The 23,165-nt window shown below is 35.2% G+C and overlaps 1 protein-coding gene across 1 annotated transcript in view; it reads right to left on the reverse strand.

Annotated features, from left to right (window-relative positions):
• LOC150108119 (dystrobrevin beta-like) overlaps positions 1-23,165 on the reverse strand; it is a 262,083-nt gene that overhangs the window by 105,654 nt on the left and 133,264 nt on the right. Inside the window, 1 exon segment of the mRNA XM_090415602.1 lies at positions 18,770-18,862. Within this exon segment, the coding sequence (XP_090271728.1) occupies positions 18,770-18,862 (93 nt within the window).

Consider the following 23,165-nt stretch of genomic DNA (forward strand, 5'->3'; position numbering starts at 1 on the left):
AACATAGTCACTGATTGGATTATGAGAAGTTACAGGTACTTTTACATAAGCAGATTAATTAAATAGAATCTTATACCACAGCTTGAAGATCTAGATTATGTAGACAACATAGTTGTAATATTATCAAAATATACTGATATACATGTATGTATATATATATATATATATAAGTAAATTTTAAAGCACTGTACGACACTAGCTTTGGAAGCTGTTTTTGTTTTAAGACCAGCTGAAAAAGCTGGTCTTAAAACAAATATGAATAAACAATATTCATTAAATCGAAAAGCAAATCCCAGAAAGACATTAAAATTGATCAGCATACAGTATAAGGTAAGAATTTTACATACTTGGGAGCCAATGTTGAGCAGGTGGAACTGACAATGATATAATACAGATTGACAAAAGCAAATACAGCAATCCCTCGATTAATGCACCTCTGATCAGTGCATCATTTTTTTTCGATACCCAAATTTGATTAGTGCACCTCTAAAATTCGATTAGTGTGCCTATATACATCTTAAAAATAAATGTTACAGATTTTAAAAATTTTCGATCTATACATTTTTTATGGCTAACTATTTAAAAAATCACTCACCAGGATGAAATAATTTAGTTACCGATTTGAAACATTTTACAAAATTATTTTTTAATGGCATACTACATTATTTCCATGTACACTATGTTCCAAATTTACTGCCAAATTTGTCATCTGCTTTACATAGCATTTTGCTGATCATATCACGTGCAATCGTTTTCCTTACTTTTTTATTTTAAATTATTTTCGTAACCTTTAATCATGAGTAAAAGAATTAGTGAGCAAAAAACAGAAGTGTGAAAATGATTCCAAAAGTAATCTGATTGGAAGAAAAACTTGAAATAATAAAGAAAAATGAAGAAGGCGAATCCAGGGCCGAGATAGGACAAGAACACAAAAATGGGTGAATCAACTGCTGAATACAAAGAGAAAGGTAAGGCTGCTGCAAGTTCATCATGCATGCCTCGAAATCAAAGTATTATAATGATTGAATTAGAGAGACTTCTTTTTACATGGATCTAAGATTGTAACCAAAAATGGATCCTGCTAAACACTGGCCTTATTAAATCAAAAGCATTGTCTCTTTGTAACCTGGGAAGAAAGGGCTATCAATGATGGAAAAGAAGAATTCCAAGTTAGTGCTGGGTGATTTGAGCATTTCAAAAAGAGAAATAGCCTACATGATGTTCTAATCACAGGAGAAGCTACAAGTGCAGATAAGGAGATATCCAGAGATTTTGAAGAAAATTGTGTAAGAAGGAGACTATTGTGATCAACAAATATTTAATGTTGATGAACCGGCCTTTTTTTTTGGAAGCGAATGCCTTCCAAGACTTTTCTAGCCAAATCAGAGAAATCTCAGCCTGGTTATAAAGTTGCAAAGTCGAATGAAATTACTGCTAGCAATATGCGAGCTGTTTGGAAGCACATTCTTCCACATTGTGCAAATGATTTTAAAGGGTTTACAAACGAATCTAAGTTAATTAAATTCCATTCTGAGAAGTTGAGTGATTCCACTAAATTTAGCAGAATCACTCAACTGCTAAATTTAGATACACAGTGGGAAGATCCTGAAGAATATGAAGAAAATTTAATCACTGACAAGCCCAAAGAGGTTTCACAGAAACAATTTGAAAATAGTCTTCGTACAATCGAAGTTTTTAAGCAGCAATGCTTAGAAACTGACCCTGGTGAAGAGAGAACCAGTAAAATTTGCAGAAGAGGCAATAGGGCCATACCATCAGTTGAATGAAAAAAAGAAACAGAATGCCCGCCAAACTACGTTAGCTCAATTCTTTGTTAAGAAGCAGAATAATAAATTTATATTCTGAATATGTTTTATTGTCTTTCAGCTTCATGGTTTTCCTTTAAGATATACCCTAATTCTTTTATTAGGATATACCCTAATTCTAATTCTTTTATTAGGATATACCCTAATTCTAATTCTTTTATTTTATTTATACCCTAATTCTTTTATTAAAAAAATTAAGGGTCAAAAAGGAAATCTGAGGAACGAATTATACATTTTCCCATAGATTATTATATCCAATTAGTGTGTTTTCGATTAATGCACCTGTTTTAAAGAACGCATTAGGCACAGTAATCAAGGGATTGCTGTACTATTTTCAGAAAATTGAATTATATATGGAAATCATCCAAATATCAAAAAAAATAAAAATAAAGATCTTCAATAGCAATGTTATGGGTATATTATTATACAAATTAGAGCCAGCAATAATAATAATAATAAGGAAACTAAAATTAAGCATTTTGAAAATGTTTGCATAAAACAGATAAAATATTTTGGGACCAACATATAACAAATGATGAATTATATAAGCAAAAAAAAAAAGTATCACCAATGAAATAAAAAGATACAAATGGAAATGGACTGGACATCGACTAAGAATGGACAGATTCCAAGAGTGACTTTAATGTGGATCCCAGAAGGAAAAAAAGGCAGAGACTGACAGAAAAGAGAAGAAGAATTGGATAGTTGGGAAAGCCAATGAGCATCAGAATTAGTTGTGCAAAACAGAGGTCACAGAGTAAGCGGATCTTAGCCTTTTGTGCCATGAGACATGAAGAGGGTAAGAGAGTAAGTAAATATCACAAATTTCTGCTAACATTAGGTAGCACATTATAAAAATAAGGCAATTTATTATCTAAATAAAATAAATGATATCTTCTGGAAGATAAGTACACTCACCAAAATAAGAACATTGATCATAATATTTATCCAAAAAAAACAACTAGTAAACGAATGGTTTACACAGTATCCTAGTCAACATAAATACATGGCTTCAGCTAATTATTTTAATCATAGGAATACAAACTCTTTCAGGTAAGACCAATTTTTTTTTTTTTTAAAGCCATTCAATTCAATTATTTTAATTGAAGTAAAATAAAATATTAAGGTTTTAATTTTTGTTATAGATATCAGAATTACATTATTAATAATAATACATGAATAGACATACTTTTAATTTGCCACACCTTTGTTAACACAGTAATCTACCATTTATCCGACACCTCCAAAACACCATTCATTCATCATCATCATCATCATCAAATTCCTGCCATGTACCCTCAAGGGGTGTACAGGATATGACAGTACTACATGAAAAAATTACATCATTACTAACTTCCTATCTACAATTTTCCTCCAAATCAGTCTGTTACTTGTCAAGACTCCAACATTATCAGATCTTATATTTCTATCGTCTAAGGCACTTTGCACCGTATCAATCCACCTATATCTTGGTCTTCCTCTGGGTCGTTTTCCTGCCAACCTGGCAGAGAACACTTGTTTTGCTAATCTTTCCTCTCCCATTCTATTTAAGTGACCATACCATCTGAGATTAGCTCTGCTAACGCATTCCTGGATGCTGACAATGTCAAGTTCTTTCCTAATATCCTCATTTTTAATATGATATTGCCATTGATGCCATCTGTTCACGCCTCTAATCTTTCTCAGGACTCTCATATCTGCGGTCTCTAGTCTTTGGTCAAGTGTTTTACTTCTGACCCAGCTCTCAGATCCATAAGTTAAAATTGGTTTGAACACAGTCTTGTATACAGCTAATTTAGTGTTCCGACTAATTTCTCTCTTATTCCATATGAATTTATTCAATTGACTTCCCACGATACCAGCTTTGCTGATTCTGTTGTCTATTTCTATATTTAGTTTACCATCTTCAGTAAAAATTGTGCCTAAGTAGCTGAAATGTTTTACTTGTTCCACAGGTTCTCCATTCACAACACAGTTGACATTTTCAATGATTCTGCCTATTTTCATTGTCTTTGTCTTTTTATTGCTGACCTTCATACCATATCTATTACAACAGCTATTCAATTTAGTCAGAGAATCTTGCAGACTTGTAGCGGATTTATTTAGAAGTATAACATCATCCGCATAAAGCAAAGAGCTGACATTAACATCTCCAATTTTGATATCAGGTTTAATACCACATTCCTTCATAATGTGATCCATATAGATAATGAATAACAGAGGGGATAATGTACATCCTTGTCTCACACCAGATTTAACATTAAACCATCTTCCTGTACTTCCTTCAATTCTAACTGCTGACTCACAACTCAAATAAAGACTAAGTATTGCTTGATATAATGCCCCATTGACACCATATAACTGCAGAGTATTGAATAGCTTCTCTCTTGGCACCTTGTCATATGCCTTTTCCAAATCGACAAAACTTAAATACAGATCTTTGTTATATTCCCATGCTTTCTCGACTATTTGTCGTAAAGTGAAGATCTGATCCTGACAGCCTCTATTTGGCCTGAATCCAGCTTGTTCTTCACCAAGCTTTTCTTCCACAATTCTTCTCAACCGTTTCTCAAGTATACTTGCATAGATCTTGCCAGGAACACTCAGTAGGGAAATACCTCTGTAATTCTCACATTCAGTTTTATTTCCCTTTTTATATATGGGTACTATGAGAGCTCTACTCCAATCATCGGGAATTCGCCCCTCTGTCCAGGCTTTCTGAACTATGCAGTGCAGCCACTGTAAGACTCTTATACCACCATACTTCAGCATTTCTGGTCGAATATCATCTACTGCTGCTGCCTTTCCACATTTCAAGCCTTTGATGGCTTTTTCTACTTCAAGTATGGATATGTATTCCTGACTGCATGCCTGGTCAGTGTTTTTTATCACTGTGCTGTCATCACTGCTTGTTTCATTTAGCAGTTTTTCAAAGTAATTACTCCATACTTCAAGGATATCTTTTTCTCCTGTTTTCATTTCACCTTTATCATCTCTAATTCCTTTTACAGCACTCTTTCCTCCATTCCTAAGCTTCTTCAACAACCTCCAGAATATTTTGCCACCTTCTTGATATTTATTTTCTATATTCTTGCCAAAGTCCTCCCATGACTTTTGTTTAGCTAGTTTTACACACTGTTTAGCTTTCTTACATTTGTCTCTGTATTCTGTAAGAGTAAAAGCTGACTTATTTGCCAGGAACTTTTGATATGCTTTCTTCTTTTCCTTCACTGCCTCTTTAACTTCCTGTGTCCACCAGGGAGTTCTGATTTTTTTATCTTTGCACACAACCTCACCACATGCCTCTCTGGCAGAATCAATCAATGTTTCCTTCAGAGTTTGCCACTGAATCTCCAAGGTTTGATTCCTGTTCTCAAACTCTTTCATTTTCTTTTCAATAATATTTCTGTATTTTAGTCTACAGTTTACATCTGAGAGCTGCTCAACTTTTATTCGCTTTAAAACTTTCTTACATGTTATTCTTTTCAATATGAAATTCAATTTTATCCTGCTCAAGACTAAATAGTGATCACTTCCAATTTCAAATCCTCTGTACACTCTGGTGTCCTGCACCAGGGAGAAAACATCACTATCAACAATAACATAGTCAATGAGACTTTTCTTATTCCTAGCCTCTTCTCTCCATGTGAATTTGTGCACATTTTTATGTTGGAACATGGTGTTAGTAATAACCAGTCCATGTCCTGAGCAGAAATCCAACAGATATTTGCCATTATTATTAGCTTTGCTTGCTCAGAAAGATCTCACCAGTTTTGGTCTTTTTTGTTTCAGTCACCCCTATTATGTCGATCTGGTACTTATCTAATTCCTCAGCTAGCTCCATTTCTTTGCCATTCAGGCTTCTTACGTTGATAGTACCGATCTTTAACTCTGGTGATGTTGAGTTGGGGTTTGTTTTCAGATTTGTTCCAGTAGCTGACTTTTCGCTGTTCGCCCTGGTTCCCTGGCGAAAACAACAAATACACACTACCCAGAAGATAGTTCATTGTACAAATATGAAGTTATAACATGAAACCATTTTCTTCACTGCAGATTTTAGTGTGATTTCTCACTCTTTAACAATCAGAAATTAGCTTGTTTTTAGATAAATAAAACTGCTAATTAAAACATTCAAGATGGATTAGTGTGATGTTTAGAATTTTTTCTAACAGAATCAGAAGATTTCCATTACAACCAGGTTTTGAAATGATTTTTGAAACAAAATAAAATGTTGCTCTCAAAACAATTCAAAAGGATTTTTTTTTCCCTTCCTAATCGCACGAATTAATAATCCCAGATAGAATTTTTTTGTCTGGTCGATTGTTTGTTATCATGAATTTTTTCAACTATCCAGATCTGAACAATTTATTTGTTCCTCTGAAGATATATTTCCAGGTTGGAGCAAAAAAAAAAAAATTCATTCTCAGAAAAGAATGCTCCATCTGAAAAAAACACACACACACACATACACATGTGTTTTTCAGAAGGAGCATTATTTTCTGAGAGTTAAATTTTTTGCACCAAATCAGAACAATTTACCAAAGCGAGAAAAAAAGAATTGTTCCTTTGGATTAAATCCTCAAAGATAGATATTCTAGAACCTAAACATCAATTGTTTCAGTAGGACAGAAATATTTACAAAAAAATATATCGTTCCACTCCGGAATAATTGAAGATCAAAAAGGATTTTCCTCGGATATTTATTTCAACCCTTGATCACAACTAATTTAACTCATAACAGTGTTCTCATACTTTCCTTGTCATCAATATCACCTGGGTGGTGTTTAAATATGATATATAAAGGAAGGAAAATGAAATGCTTAATCATAAGGAAATGAACTCCTCTAATTATATTTACACTTATTCAACTCCCCCCCCCACACACACAAACAGTCTCTGTCTGAAAAACAATAAACATTAGTTGCACAATAGCTTCAATGCAAATTAAACACATGTAAAATAATTTAGGCATCCTATTTCTACTTGATATCCTTTGCAGTACCATGACAATTACTTTCATTAGTGTAGAACATTCTAAGCATTGCCAGAGTGGTTAGCGTAACTGCTCTTCAGCCAAAAGGCTGCGAATTCGAATCCTGCCATGGGCATGGATGTTTATGATTGTCTGTGGAAATACTAGTGGTGGTGTAGTTGGTGAACTGAGTGGTGGAGACAGAGTACAGTAGCTGGCCTCCCTCGATGAGTCTTTGGACTCCTTTTCATTAGTGCAGAACATTCTAAGCATTGCCAGCCTGGTTGGCCGAGTGGTTAGAGTATCCGCTCTCCAGCCAAAAGGCTGCGGGTTCGAATCCTGCCATGGGCATGGATGTTTATGATTGTCTGTGGAAATACGAGTGGTGGTGTAGTTGGTGAACTGAGTGGTGGAGATAGAGTAGAGTAGGTGGCCTCCCTCGATGAGTCTTTGGACTCCTTGGAGGTGTCACGAAATAATAATAATAATAATTAATATGTCAGAATAAACACTAATTTTATACATTAAAATTGTGAAATTACTGCAATACAGAAGAAACACAAAAGAATACAATATGGGAGATATACATTTCAGTATAATAATAATAATAAAAGCTTCTTTTAGTGTCATTTATTGGTAAATTGTCGCCAACCAAATTCATTAATGCAAATCAGTTACTTTAAGGTCTTTCGAAATTTTGAAAAAATTGTCATGTTTGAAATAGCTGCTCTGGCTAAATATTTATACACTGTGAATGTGTTTTGTTTTATTTGTGTTGTTTTGGTCTATGAAAAAATGTGCTTCGATTAGTTAGTATTTAATAGCAGCCACAAATTAGTTTGGAAATTTTGCAGTAGGTTATTTGACATATAATGTGCATGTGTAGAGGCAAACTTCCATGCGATAGAGGATCAGACACACAAATATGTTTATTTGTTTATTATTCCACAAATATCTCCTGGAGTCAAATACTAATTTCATTAATTTTTTTTTCTCCAAATATTAATAATCATTTTTTACACAGAAGTAAGCTAAACTAAAAGGACACATGATGTGTAATGTAATAGAAGAATAATCATAACTTTGCAGATAAAATGTTTTAAAAACTATGGTTTCCTTTCCCACTTCTGAATAATGTCGATTAGATATATGACAGTCAACAATAACACAACAATTCACAAAAACTGGTTGCTTTTGTGAAACCAACTAAAATTTTCTTCTCATTATACTGTATTTGTTTAAAATTTAAACTTTAAATGCAAACACAAACACTGAGTTTTGGCTGACATGATTATTAAGTGCAAAACAAAAGGCTTCAAAAATGTATCAATGGTAATGGATGTAATTCCCCTACAAGCTGTGCCAATATCAGTTACAGTTTATAACAAATTCAGACTACTAGAAGAAAATGCTGTCCATTCCTCAAACAGTGATATTATAAAAAGCTTAACACTGGAATTGTTTTACTCATTGCATGTTTTGGAATGTACATGCTTCTAGAACTTTCAGTCAAGTGACTAATTATATATAATGTAAGAGATTGGTAAGAGATAAGCGGGCATGTCTGGAGGCCCTAAGATGGCAGCCCCATCACCAGACTAGGTTGTGGATGGTTGGTAACCAGCCCAGCTGACAAATTCTTAAACTTGCAAATTTCAAGGGAATAAAAACCAGACAGCTCAAATGGATAATGAAACAGAATTGGAAAAAAGGACTATGAACTGGACACAGATTGGAACAGTAAACATAAGAGGCATCAATCACAAGATTGAAGAAATACAAAAATGCCCAAAAGGAAAATAGAAATAGCAGTAATTTCAGAAACAAAGAAAAAAAAGATAATGGTTAAACTTAAATAAGAAATTTATTACAATCATAGGAATATATGCACCCGAAGAAGGACAAAAATCTGAAACAGAAGAATTCTATAAAAACCTCCAAAATGTAATTCAGAACACAAATAAACAAGATTACTTAATCATTGCAGGCGATTTTAATGCTAGAATCAGATCAAATACATTTAAAGATTTAATAGGTAATCAAGGAGAAAACACTATAAATAACAATGGAAGAGAACTCAGGGAATTTGTGACCTATAATAGTTTGAAATCACCAACAACTTCTTTAAACATAAAGATATACATGGGAAGCCAGAGGATATAAAAGCATCATTGAGTATATAATAGTGGGTGAAAAACTAAAGAAGATGGTAAGAAATTGCAGAGTATACAGAGGATGCAATATTGACTCAGACCATTATTTATTAATCAGTACTATTAAGATCCCAAATCAAAGAAATAGAAACAATACAAAAAAAAAAAAAAAAGCAGGAGCAATTTAAGATAGAACTGCTACAGCAAGATAGTATCAGAGAAATATATCAAAGAAAACTTTCATACAAAGAAAATAAATGAAGATACAGATATAGAAAATGAATGGCAAAACATTAAACAAATAGTAAAACAAGCAGTATATGAAGCTATAGGAATAAAACTGTGAAGTAAAGGGAAAGGACTCAGAACCTGGAATCCCAGAAATAGAATCTTTAATAAGAAAAAAAGAAATGAAGCACATCTCCTTGCGGACATGTATAATGCTATGCATTAAGGGAAGGGCCACTACCCAGACCAGTTTCAACCTTTTTGCATTATGAGAGATACTGAGACAAGAAGTGATGAGAGCTTGGTCCACCTTTGCTCAGAGGTGCCTGGTATTGCACTACCTTACCCCAGTCCTGAAGATATTTTCAGGAAAAAACTTTGTTTGCTTACACTTGGATAAAGGATTAAACTAAATTTATTATAGTCTAACCAAGGGAAAAATAAACTTCCAACATCTTTCTCTAAATCTAGAATAATTCAATAAAAAGGTGGTACACCTGTTGGCAACTCCTATAGGTAAATATGACCTCTCCTATTGCTTCTGCCTTAGTATTTCCACGTTTGGGTCTGCCTCCCACTGACGAGACCTCAATAAAGGTTGAAACCAGTCTGGGTAGTGGCCCTTCCCTTAATGCATAGCAGTATACATATCTGCAAGGAGATGTGCTTTGCATTATGGGAGATACTGAGACAAAGAGTGATGAGAGCTTGGTTCACCTTTGCTCGGAGTTGCCTGGTGTTGCACTACCTTACCCCAGTCCTGAAGATATTTTCAGGTGCAAACTTTGTTTGCTTACGCTTGGATAAAGGATTAAACTAAATTTATTATAGTTTAACCAAGTGAAAAATAAACTTCCAAAATTAATCAATATACTGTATGAATTGAAAGCTCCACCTCAAACCACAAAAGCAATAGTAAATATAATGGAAGAAAGCTATATTAAAATAAAAATTAATAATGAAACAACTGAAAAAATTAAAACCAACAGAAGTCTCATTCAAGGAAGTGGATGATCACCAATACTCTTCAATATATGTACGGAAAAAATTTCAAATGAATGGAGGAAAAACAAAATCATAGGAATTAAAATAGGAAATAAAGAATTAACCAGCCTTTTGTATGCTGACGATTAAGTTATTTTTGCTGAAAACGAAGACCAATTACAGAAAAATCTACATGTATTGAAAACAAAACAACAGAACGGTATGACATGAAAATCTTAATAAATAAAACGAAATCAATAGCATTTCAAGGTAAAGAAATTAAAAGATGCAAACTAGTCATCCACAACAAAGTAATAGAACAAGTGAATAAATTTAAATATCTAGGAAATTACATAAGCCTCAATGGAGAAACTGACATTGCATATAAAAAGCAAAAATTCTTAGCAGTCACTGGAACTTTGAATAGACACTTAAATAAACAGATGTCTAGAACAACCCAAATAAAACTATATAAAATAATAGCCAAACCAATTTAGAAATATAGAAGTGAAACATGGACTTGGGGAGAACGAGATAAAAGACAAGTGGAAGCTGCAGAAATAAAGTTCCAAAAAACTCACAGGCTATAAAAGAATAGACAAGATAAGAAATGAAGAAATAAGAAAACGATTATCCATAATTAACATAACAGAAGACATCACAAAGTATAGAAAGAACTGGAAAAACAACGTAAAAAGAATGAATGAGGGCAGATGGCCAAATTTTGCTTGGAAATATAAACCAAAGGGACATCGATCAAGAGGAAGACCCAAGAGGAGATGGGAAGAAAACTTTTTAAACCCTTGAAAATGTTACAGACAAACAATTGCCTAATACGGGAAGCCAAGAAGAAGAGATTGGTTTGAAGCACTGAATTTTTTCCACCACCGCTATCGCCCATGGTTATCTCTGCATAAACAACCTAGACATCTTGTCAACACCTGTGCTTCTAATTCATTTCTGAACTTTTTTTTTTATGTTGAGCCCATATGCGAGAGGTTGGTTGATCAATATCTAGTACATTGGTAACATATATGAGTAGTGGGTTGGGAAAGGAACCTGTTCATTTGATTTAAAAGACTATATATTGTATTCCTTGGGCAACACATCAAGGGGGAAGACTGTTCTACAATATAGCAGTAACAGAGATGGAGAAAAAGAAACTCATTCTGTAGGTTTCAAGGTGCACTGTGAAGGGATGTTGAGCAGCAGTTACACATGTTCCAACGAGCTTAGTACTAAGTGGGGGAATTTCTGATGCTATTTCAGATGAACATTTGCCATGGAAATATTTATAGAATACACATATTACAGAAACCAAACATTTATGCGAAAGTGGGAGGAGCGAGTTGGTAAGAGATGGGTTCATTAATAAGTCGAGTTGCTCTCCTCTGTATTGAGTCAAGCATTTTGAGGGAGCTCTTAGGGGTCCTACTCCAAATGTGAGAGCAGTATTCAATAACTAGGCAGATTTGTGATTTGTATAAGGTTAACAGCTGTTCAGAGGTGAAGTAACATCTTGAGCAAAAGATAAATCCTAGTTTTTTAGAAGCTGAGGATGCAATGGTTGCAATGTGTTTATGCCAGGAGAAGCTTGATGTCAGGGTAATTCCAAGAAGAGAAATTTTTTTGTGTCTAATTTGGACAGTATTTTTCTGGTCTCTTTCTGGCAAAAGGATATAGGAGGCATTGTATGTTGGGGGCGGGGGTGCATAAATTATGCATACATTGGAAGAAAAGTGTGAAACCAGGGGATTGGATTTTTCTGTGAATGATGATGATGATGCAATAGAGCCATTTGGGTATGAAAGGAATGGGAATAGTGTTGGGCAGAAGTTACAACCAACTGCTGTGGTAAGATACCAAAAGGCTCAGTTGCCATTTGAACAGGCTGCTAGTTTCTCGCTTTTTGTTTTGAACTCTATTTTGGAAGCATTGCTAGTTTTCATGCATCTATTTTGGGCATAAGTATAAGCACAAAAGGAGGATGGAATTCTTGATGTGAGACAGTTATGGTATGTTTGATTTTTCATTTGTACACCCTTGGCTCATCTTTTGGAAAACCAGGGTTTAGTTATTAGAGAACGGCAGTTCAAAGTAGTGTGGGGAATGTATGTTTCCATGCTAGTGAGGATTACTTTGGTGATACGTTCGGTGTATATGTTGGGTTGGAAGGTCGGAAGCAACAGTCCAACTATGGGAATGGGGCATAGAAGTCACAGAGGCTGTTAATTTGGCAGTGTTATAATGCCCTACTATTCTTGTATAGGAGTGGCTGTGTAAGTGTTATTGAATGAGTGAGGAGACTAGATTGTGGACAGAATTACCTGGGGGGGGGCTACTACATTCACTGTGTATTTAGAAGTGCCATTGGTGGGGAAGAGATCTAGGGTGTTTGGGGAACTACAAATGCCCAGTACCATCAACAGGGTGTACCACAGAGGCAGCTTGCCTCACGGCGTGGCTTAATAAGGGTGCTCGTTCAGCCATATTGTGGTACGCACCATTGCTATGCTAACAATTCCTGTTAGTGTAGCAAGTGCGGAAAGAAGTTTTTCCAAGCTTAAACTGATTAAAAATTATTTGCGAACAGCAGTAACCCAAGAAAGATTGGTTGGACTAGCAACTATATCGAGAGGGAGACATAGCTTATAATTTAAATTTAGATAAACAGTTTTATTGTGCGATTTCCCCATAGAGCAAATATTTAATTAATATTATTATGTAATCGTTTTGTATTAATGTTTCTCTTATAATAAAAACAAAATAGCAATTGGAGATTTTCTTATATTTCTGTCTTATAATCCATCATGGGCAATATTTAATTGTTTGACTCAGGGTGTGATCTAATCTTGCGACGGCCCTGCAACTGCACTTTGCTTTTATAGATTGGCAAGTGAGTGGCAAAAGATTTGTTCCCATGCCTGTAGCTATGACATCATACTATGGTTTGTTTTTGAGGTCACAGCAGTAATGTGCTGCTATAACCAACTTTAAAATGATGCAAAAGTAACCTAGAGAATAAAACTTTTTCTTATTTCTCATGTAGAGAAAACAGAAACACTAAATAGATAGAACAACGCATTTCATCACAGCTTAATTTTTATGGTATCATAAGGATTAATGCAGAAAGAATAAAAATGTGAAAAATCAACAGTAAAAAACAGCCAAACCACTTTTCTTCTTCAGAATATCTTCTTAGGAAGATATTAAGAAGTGTACACAATTATTAGGTAAAGTTCGAGTTTAATTTTTGTACTTATTTTCTAGTGAAATTAAAATTAAAATTTTTTTTTTAAAATGTGTGTTTGAATTAATTTGTTCACTACTGTATATGTGTGTGTGTGCGCACATATAATTAGGAATGCTGATCATTTTGTTACCTTACTGCAGCTATTATGATGCTTTTTTTTAGATCTGTTATAGGTATTATTTCTGTGAAAATTCCCATGCTACTCCTCTAAGCAAATATTAATTTTAAGGCTATTTATCCTATTTTTGTTTAGGAGTGCCTGTTTTTATAATGTCATTGGCTTTTTACTCAATTTTAGGGCATTACTGAAGTTTTACAATAGATATATGAAGAATATAAGAGGGAAAATTCGAACATACCTTTGTAGGATGTTGCTAGCTGTCTTCTTATTCAGTAGCATCCTATAGTAGTGATATACATTCATCTGCTGTTAAAGGAAGGAAGTATGATTGAAAGGAAAGGGATTTGGAAAAAGTGGGGGTAGAGTAATGTGGTTGAATTATTGGTGAGGCAAGGGGTATGTGAACTTTATGAAAAACCAGGGTTTTATATATATATATGGAGGCATCTGTAGCTAAAACCAATAAACGGGATGAGACCAAATTTTATATTGAAACTTTTGAAGGCATGGGGAGATGATTTCAGCGAAAAAAAAGATTAAGTACCAAAAAAGTTGCCGATAGGGAAAATTTTGGTGCTGGCAGAGCCGAAAACAAGCAGATAATTACATTAAAGGCAGATAAAATGGAATAATGACATTTTGATGTAAGCAACAGCCACGTCACTCATACCAGCTGGATATGTGGGGCATTACAATGATAATAATAATAATAATAATTGAACTAAAACAAAAACTTGCGAGAGACACAGAAATTAATGTAGTGATTGAACTCGCAGGAAATAATGTTTTATTTCAGAATCAGGGTCTCCTGGACCACATACACGATTTTCAACGTGCTGACCTTTCTTGTGTACAACAAATTGCATCCGGTGTGCGACATGCTCTACAGCTGAGCCTAAGGAGTCAGACTGAATGTTCATAACAGCCCGTTTTATGTTCTCTTTCAAGACATGCAAAGTTGGGAACGCCACCAACATACACAACGGATTTCAAATACCCCCACAGCCAAAAGTCACATGGAGTGACTGTTACTGTCTCTTGTTGCACTGCTTTCCGTCCTCTGCCAGGTCTAACTCCTAGTGATCCAGTTTCTTCAAACTTCTTAATCATAGCTCTCAGTGCTACAGCTGACATAGGATCTGTACGCAGGTTATGAAGCCTTCTAAATTCCTGAAAGGCCGCTACGGCATTGCACTGTTTAAGGTAAAACAACTTAACAAGTAAAGCACGCTGAGGCAAGGTAGAATGCATATTGATCACAATTCGTCAGTCATTCGAACAACTGCCTGAATGTTCCCAATCCCTTTTTAAGTTGAATTGGTGGAGCTGCTGTCACATATGCACAGTAAAATTTGCATAATCCTTTTTATCTGCGTTTACTGTAAATATTTGACTGCTTTCGGTTCAATTTCGCAAAAATTTCCCCTATCGGCGACTTTTGGTATTAAATCTTTTTTTCGCAGAATTCATCTCCCCATGCCTTCGAAAGTCTCAATATAAAATGTGGTCTCATTCTGTGTATTAGTTTTAAGCTACATATACCTCCAAAGAGGGAAAGTTAATTTATGACCACCCTGTATATATAAATATATAGTTATATACATATATATATATATCAATGTCAATGTTCCTGAACATATTTATATATATATATATATATATATATATATATATATATTAAAAAAACCTGGTTTTTCATAAAGCTCACATATCCCTTGCCTCATCAATAATTCTCCCACGTTGCTCTACCCCCTAAATTGATTCTGCCAGAGAGGCATGTGGTGAGGTTGTGTGCAAGGATAAAAAAATCAGAACTCCCTGGTGGACACAGGAAGTTAAAGAGCCAGTGAAGGAAAAGAAGAAAGCATATCAAAAGTTCCTGGCAAATAAGTCAGCTTTTACTCTTACAGAATACAGAGACAAATGTAAGAAAGCTAAACAGTGTGTAAAACTAGCTAAACAAAAGTCATGGGAGGACTTTGGCAAGAATATAGAAAATAAATATCAAGAAGGTGGCAAAATATTCTGGAGGTTGTTGAAGAAGCTTAGGAATGGAGGAAAGAGTGCTGTAAAAGGAATTAGAGATGATAAAGGTGAAATGAAAACAGGAGAAAAAGATATCCTTGAAGTATGGAGTAATTACTTTGAAAAACTGCTAAATGAAACAAGCAGTGATGACAGCACAGTGATAAAAAACACTGACCAGGCATGCAGTCAGGAATACATATCCATACTTGAAGTAGAAAAAGCCATCAAAGGCTTGAAATGTGGAAAGGCAGCAGCAGTAGATGATATTCGACCAGAAATGCTGAAGTATGGTGGTATAAGAGTCTTACAGTGGCTGCACTGCATAGTTCAGAAAGCCTGGACAGAGGGGCGAATTCCCGATGATTGGAGTAGAGCTCTCATAGTACCCATATATAAAAAGGGAAATAAAACTGAATGTGAGAATTACAGAGGTATTTCCCTACTGAGTGTTCCTGGCAAGATCTATGCAAGTATACTTGAGAAACGGTTGAGAAGAATTGTGGAAGAAAAGCTTGGTGAAGAACAAGCTGGATTCAGGCCAAATAGAGGCTGTCAGGATCAGATCTTCACTTTACGACAAATAGTCGAGAAAGCATGGGAATATAACAAAGATCTGTATTTAAGTTTTGTCGATTTGGAAAAGGCATATGACAAGGTGCCAAGAGAGAAGCTATTCAATACGCTGCAGTTATATGGTGTCAATGGGGCATTATATCAAGCAATACTTAGTCTTTATTTGAGTTGTGAGTCAGCAGTTAGAATTGAAGGAAGTACAGGAAGATGGTTTAATGTTAAATCTGGTGTGAGACAAGGATGTACATTATCCCCTCTGTTATTCATTATCTATATGGATCACATTATGAAGGAATGTGGTATTAAACCTGATACCAAAATTGGAGATGTTAATGTCAGCTCTTTGCTTTATGCGGATGATGTTATACTTCTAAATAAATCCGCTACAAGTCTGCAAGATTCTCTGACTAAATTGAATAGCTGTTGTAATAGATATGGTATGAAGGTCAGCAATAAAAAGACAAAGACAATGAAAATAGGCAGAATCATTGAAAATGTCAACTGTGTTGTGAATGGAGAACCTGTGGAACAAGTAAAACATTTCAGCTACTTAGGCACAATTTTTACTGAAGATGGTAAACTAAATATAGAAATAGACAACAGAATCAGCAAAGCTGGTATCGTGGGAAGTCAATTGAATAAATTCATATGGAATAAGAAAGAAATTAGTCGGAACACTAAATTAGCTGTATACAAGACTGTGTTCAAACCAATTTTAACTTATGGATCTGAGAGCTGGGTCAGAAGTAAAACACTTGACCAAAGACTAGAGACCGCAGATATGAGAGTCCTGAGAAAGATTAGAGGCGTGAACAGATGGCATCAATGGCAATATCATATTAAAAATGAGGATATTAGGAAAGAACTTGACATTGTTAGCATCCAGGAATGCGTTAGTAGAGCTAATCTCAGATGGTATGGTCACTTAAATAGAATGGGAGAGGAAAGATTAGCAAAACAAGTGTTCTCTGCCAGGTTGGCAGGAAAACGACCCAGAGGAAGACCAAGATATAGGTGGATTGATACGGTACAAAGTGCCTTAGACGATAGAAATATAAGATCTGATAATGTTGGAGTCTTGACAAGTAACAGACTGATTTGGAGGAAAATTGTAGATAGGAAGTTAGTAATGATGTAATTTTTTCATGTAGTACTGTCATATCCTGTACACCCCTTGAGGGTACATGGCAGGAATTTGATGATGATGATGATGATGATGCTCTACCCCCACTTTTTCCAAATCCCATTCCTTTCAATCATACTTACTTCCTTTAACAGCAGATGAATGTATATCACCACACACCGGGATGCTGTGTGTGACAATATACGTTCCATTATCCCATCATATCCTTCCCCTGGAGAAGGGGAAAGGATATGATGGGATAAGATCAGGAGTGGGAGCCGTTTCAACAGTGCGTCATCTTCAGATTTCATGGGGCAAGGGGAGGCTATGTCATTTCAGCTTGGTGTTTCTGTCTTTAGTGTATCTGTGTTATTTCCTACAGGTCAGAGTATTGACCTAATTTGTATGGAGCTTGCAACACTTGGGCTCTACATAATCTCCAAGTGTTTATAGAAATAGTTAATAGAAAACAGTTTCTATTCTCACTCCCCGCCTTCCAAAGAATTCTCTGCCCACCCTTAATAATATATATATATATATAAAAACCCGGGTTATCATAAAGTTCACATACCCCTTGCATCACCAATAATTCTTCCACATTGCTCTACCCCCACTTTTTCCAAACCCCCTTCTTTTCAATCCTAATAGTTCCTTCAACAGCAGATTAATGCATATCACCACACGCCAAGATGCTGCTGAATAAGAAGACAGCCAGCAACATCCTACAAAGGTATGTCCGAATTTTTCCTCATATTCTTCATATATCGATCTATGTAAAACTTCAATAATGCCTTAAAATTGAGTAAAAAGCTAATGACATTATAAAAAGAGCACTCCTACAGAAAAATAGGTTAAATAGCCATAAAATTAATAATCTTTCTGTTATTTTTATACTATGCTGCACTATTTCTCTATTGAATATGCCTTTTACACTTAGCTAAGCAAAAAACTTTCTTTCCATTAACCCTGTGGAGGTCGCAGCTGATCTGCAGATACAAACAAATTGTTTAATATAAATATTCTTATACATATCCAGTGTATAGCTTGGAGGACATGACTAGCTATGCATGCATATATTACGAGTGATATTCCGCACTGTTTATGCGATCAGTTTTGGTTTAACACATGTTATGTAAAGGTGTGTGATATTTGGTAGTAAATTGTAACTGAGAGATACTGCGAACTCCGATGTCAGTATAGTATTAGTTTAGTTTTTTTTTCCCTTTGTTTCTTTGTTCAATAATTTCTAGATTGTAACTGAAAATAAATAAACCACAATGTATTTTATTTGCAGTGTTTTTTTTTTCCCAAATTTTATCGCATTTTAGCACACACTAGTATTGAATGTATCTCTCAGATACATGTAACCTCTGCTGGAATATTTTCGACCACGGCATCTGCAGGGTTAAAAATCAAGTTATTTAGCACTCTTTTGTTTGTTATTTTTAATAAAACAGATTCAATTTTAAATGTCCCACTTATACAACTAGTTACAACTAATACATCACCTCCTAATAGTGGAATGACTATCCAAAGAGCCAATATCATATGGGTGAATAACTTCTGGAAATCCATTATGATGAAGAAGTGGTGAAGGAGGCCTGCAAGAAAATAATGTTTAATATTATGGTTTGCTTTTTTTTTTATATCTAGTTTGAAATTGAGTGATGTACCTGAAACTCATACCTAATCACATTTTCCAATTTATGTCTATTTTTTTATTATATACATATTATTATTAATACAGACCTCCAGGGAGTCAGGGACTCATCGAGCAAGGTCACATACTACACTTGCCAGGCCAGCTATCATACTTATTCCTGAATTCGTTCATATTGCTTGCACACACAGAATCCAATGGCATATACAGGGTGCAACAAATGTCTGCTCACTCTTTGGTCTGCTCTGCAGCTACTCACCCATGGTGAGTGGCCATAGACTGGACCAAATAAATTATTTTTTATTTAATAAAAACTGTCTAACAATTTTTTTTTAAAAATTTTTAAGAAAACACAGAATATAAACAACTATTCTAGTAATAAAAATTAATGTAATAATCAATGTTGTTTTTATTATTCTTCCTATTTTTATTATTTAATGATTTTCTTCTTGGAATGGTTCTCTCACAAGGAAATGTTCTCTAAACAATGGCAGTGATACAGCGCCACCATTAATCAATTTATGGAACTCCTACTGACCTATTGTGACATATCAATTTTTTGCAGGGGAAGGAGGATCTTAGGCAAGTAGGTGTGGAAAGGCTTATGTGTCCGTCACACATGTTGAATTTTTAACGGTATTGATGCGAACATAGATTGATAAGAAAATAACTATTTATTAACTTAAAAGCTAATATTTTTTGCTGGTATTATATCCAGCATCTTCAGAGAACACAAACAAAGTTTGTTACAATAGCGAGACAATCACAATCCGGTGTAATAGTGGGACTAGTATAAGTAATTGCAGCATGCAACACAAGACTAAAGTCCTAAATAGGTGCCATCTAAGTTAAAAAACATTAGTCCAAAGTTTTGAAAAAAAAAATAATAATAATAATTTGATCTTAGGATGACTGTCTCCCAAATCTTTGGTAGATTTATACAGCCACACTTGTTGAGGTTTGGCGTATGTTTCAAGGCTTCTGTTGATTCCAGGAACAACCTCTCTGACTTGTAGAAGCTTCTGTGCAGTACTTTTGTTTTTTTCTAATTGATCTTGTGTGCCGGGTATCCAAAGCATGTCTGCCAGACCTGACTTGCCATAGTGAAAGTGCCGGATATATTTTTTGTGTTCACTGAGGCAGATGTCCACAGTTCTTCCTGTCTGTCCGTAGTAGGCCCGATGACATGAACAGGGCACTTTATAGACTTCTGGATGTGATAAAGGAGTAAATCTGTCCTTAGGTGAACTGATGAGAGTTTGCCAATTTAACATAAGGTTTAAATACAGTGCGGAGTTGGTGTTTGTTAAGCACCCTAGATATCTTTTCAGATGTGCCTTTTATGCATGGGATGGTGATAGTTTTGTTGTAGTCTTCTGTAATAGATAGTGGGGGGGTAGCATTTAGTATTTTATCTATCTTATGGGGATTATAGCCATTGGTCAGGAAGGTGTGATAAAGGTGAGAAAGTTCAGCAGTGAGAGCAATGTCATTGGAACAAATTGCTCTAGCTCTATTGGTTAGTGTTTTTAAGATACCATATTGTTGAGAAGGGTGATGGTGTGATTGTTTGTGTAAATATCTCCCTGTATGTGTGGGTTTTCTATAAACCGAGAATGATAAGGAACCTTCTGGAAGATGTGTGATGAGCGTGTGTGTGTCTGGAAGGGCAGGCAGTCATTGGTTTCTAGTTCTATTATAAAGTGGATTTTAGGATGCTGGCTATTTAGATGCACTAAAAATGTATTCAATGTGTCTGAGCCATGTGGCCAAATAGCAAACACTTGATCAACATAGCGTAGCCAGAGACTAGGTTTGAGAGTGATTGTGTTGATAGCTAACTTTTCCAGATGTTCTATGTAGAAGTTGGCTAAGGGGGGAATCCAATAGCTGTCCCATCTAATTGTTTGTATATTTTCCCTTTCCATGCAAAATAACCTGCCTGTACTGTGAATTTAAATAGCTGAAATATATCAGGGGGAAATTGTGAATTTAGTATATTAAGTGTTTCAGTTAATGGAACATTCGTGAATAATGAGGTGATATCAAAACTCACCATTAAGTCTGAACTATTTAAGGTGTGGTTTTCTAAAATACTTTTTAGGTGGGTAGAATTTTTAACAAAAGAAGGAGAATTGTTCGTGCAAGTGGCTAGTAGCTTGGCTAAATGTTTAGCTAGTTTATATGTAGGACTGTTTATACTATCTACAGTAGGGTGTAAAGAAACAATTAGATGGGACAGCTATGGGATCTCCCCTGACCCAGCCAACTTCTACAGAGAACATCTGGAAAAGTTAGCTATCAACATAACCACTCTCAAACCTAGTCTCTGGCTATGCTGTGTTGATGAAGTGTTTGCTATTTGGCCACATGGCCCAGACACAATGAATACATTTTTAGTGCATCTAAATAGCCAGCATCCTAAAATCCACTTTACAATAGAACTAGAAACCAATGACTGCCTGCCCTTCCAGACACACACACTCATCACACATCTTCCAGAAGGTTCCTTATCATTCTCTGTTTATAGAAAACCCACACATACAGGGAGATACTTACACAAACAATCACACCATCACCCCTTCTCAACAATATGGTATCTTAAAAACATTAACCCATAGAGCAAGAGCAATTTGTTCCAATGACACTGCTCTCACTGATGAACTTTTTCACCTGTGTCACACCTTCTTTACCAATGGCTATAATCCCCATAAGATAGATAAAATATAAAATGCTACCCAAAAATCCCCACCACTATCTACCACAGAAGACTACAACAAAACTATCACCATCCCATGCATAAAAGGCACATCTGAAAAGATATCTAGGGTGCTTAACAAACACCAACTATGCACCGTATTTAAACCTTATGTGAAATTGGCAACTCTCATCCATTCGCCTAAGGACAGATTCACTCCTTTATCACATCCAGGAGTCTATGAAGTGCCCTGTTCATGTCATCAAGCCTGCTACAGACAGATAGGAAGAACTGTGGACATCCGTCTCAGTAAACACAAAAAATATATCCGGCACTTTTGCTATGGAAAGTCAGGTCTGGCAGACAATGCTTTGGATACCCCGGCACACAGGCTCAATTGGAAAAAAACAACAAAAGTACTGCACAGAAGCTTCTACAAGTCAGAGAGGTTGTTCCTGGAATCACCAGAAGCCTTAAAACATACTACAAACCTCAACAAGTATGGCTGTATAAATCTACCAGAGATTTGGGAGACAGTCATCCTAAGACCAAATTAATATATATATATTTTTTTTTTTTCAAAACTTTCAAAGACTATTTGGACTACTATTTTTAAAAACTTTGGACTACTGTTTTTTTATTTTTTTATTAACTTAGATGGTGCCTAATTAGGACTTTAGTCTTATGTTGCACGCTACAATTACTTTACTAGTCCCACTGTTATACTAGATTGTGGTTGTCTCGCTATTGTAACAAACTTTGTTTGTGTGCTCTGAAGATACTGGATATAATACCAGCCAAATATTAGCTTTTAAGTTAATAAATAGTTATTTTCTAATCAATCTGTGTTCGCATCAATACCGTTAAAAATCGAATTCAACATTAGGCAAGTAGGATTTTACACAATTTTTCAAGTCCTATACGTATATTTATGTATACCCAACTCAATGTTTCCACTCTCACTTGTCCAATCCGAAGATACGGTAGGTAAGTAATGTAGCACATGGTACCAATGCGAAGGAGGGCAAAGGCATCTAAATCATTGTCATCGTTTAAAGAATTTAACCAAAGGGAGTTCATCAAATGTAAGGTCTGCGGAATGTATGCTTTGCCGACAGCGGCTGGAATTTGGTTTCAGAGCGATAGTGGTGTGAAATTGTGCTGAAAGTGGATGAAAATCAGAATGCAATAGAAAATTGTGATGTAATGCCAGATAGCATTGAGAGCTAGTTTAAAAGTGATACAGTTGAAAGTTAGAGTAAAAGTACAGAGTGAGAGAATGGTTTGACTGATATAAAAATTGAAGAGTTAGCTGCAATGAGGGAGATAGCTTGGTTGCATGGACTGATAACAAAAAAGAAGCATGTGTAAGATGAGAAAAATGAGAGCACGATCAGGAGAGAAAGAAATATTAAGGAGCAAGTTTTATACAGTGATTCAATCATGAAAGGTGTGATTGATGAGAATTTGACATAATTGTGCTTTCCTGGTGTGAAAATTAATGATGCAAGTGAGGCTATTAGAGCACAAAAGCATAGGGTGAAAG

This window comes from Typopeltis vanoorti, chromosome 3, assembly GCF_054136105.1.
Source record: "Typopeltis vanoorti isolate ZY-2024b chromosome 3, IOZ_Tvanoo_1.0, whole genome shotgun sequence".
Lineage (NCBI taxonomy): Eukaryota > Metazoa > Arthropoda > Arachnida > Uropygi > Thelyphonidae > Typopeltis > Typopeltis vanoorti.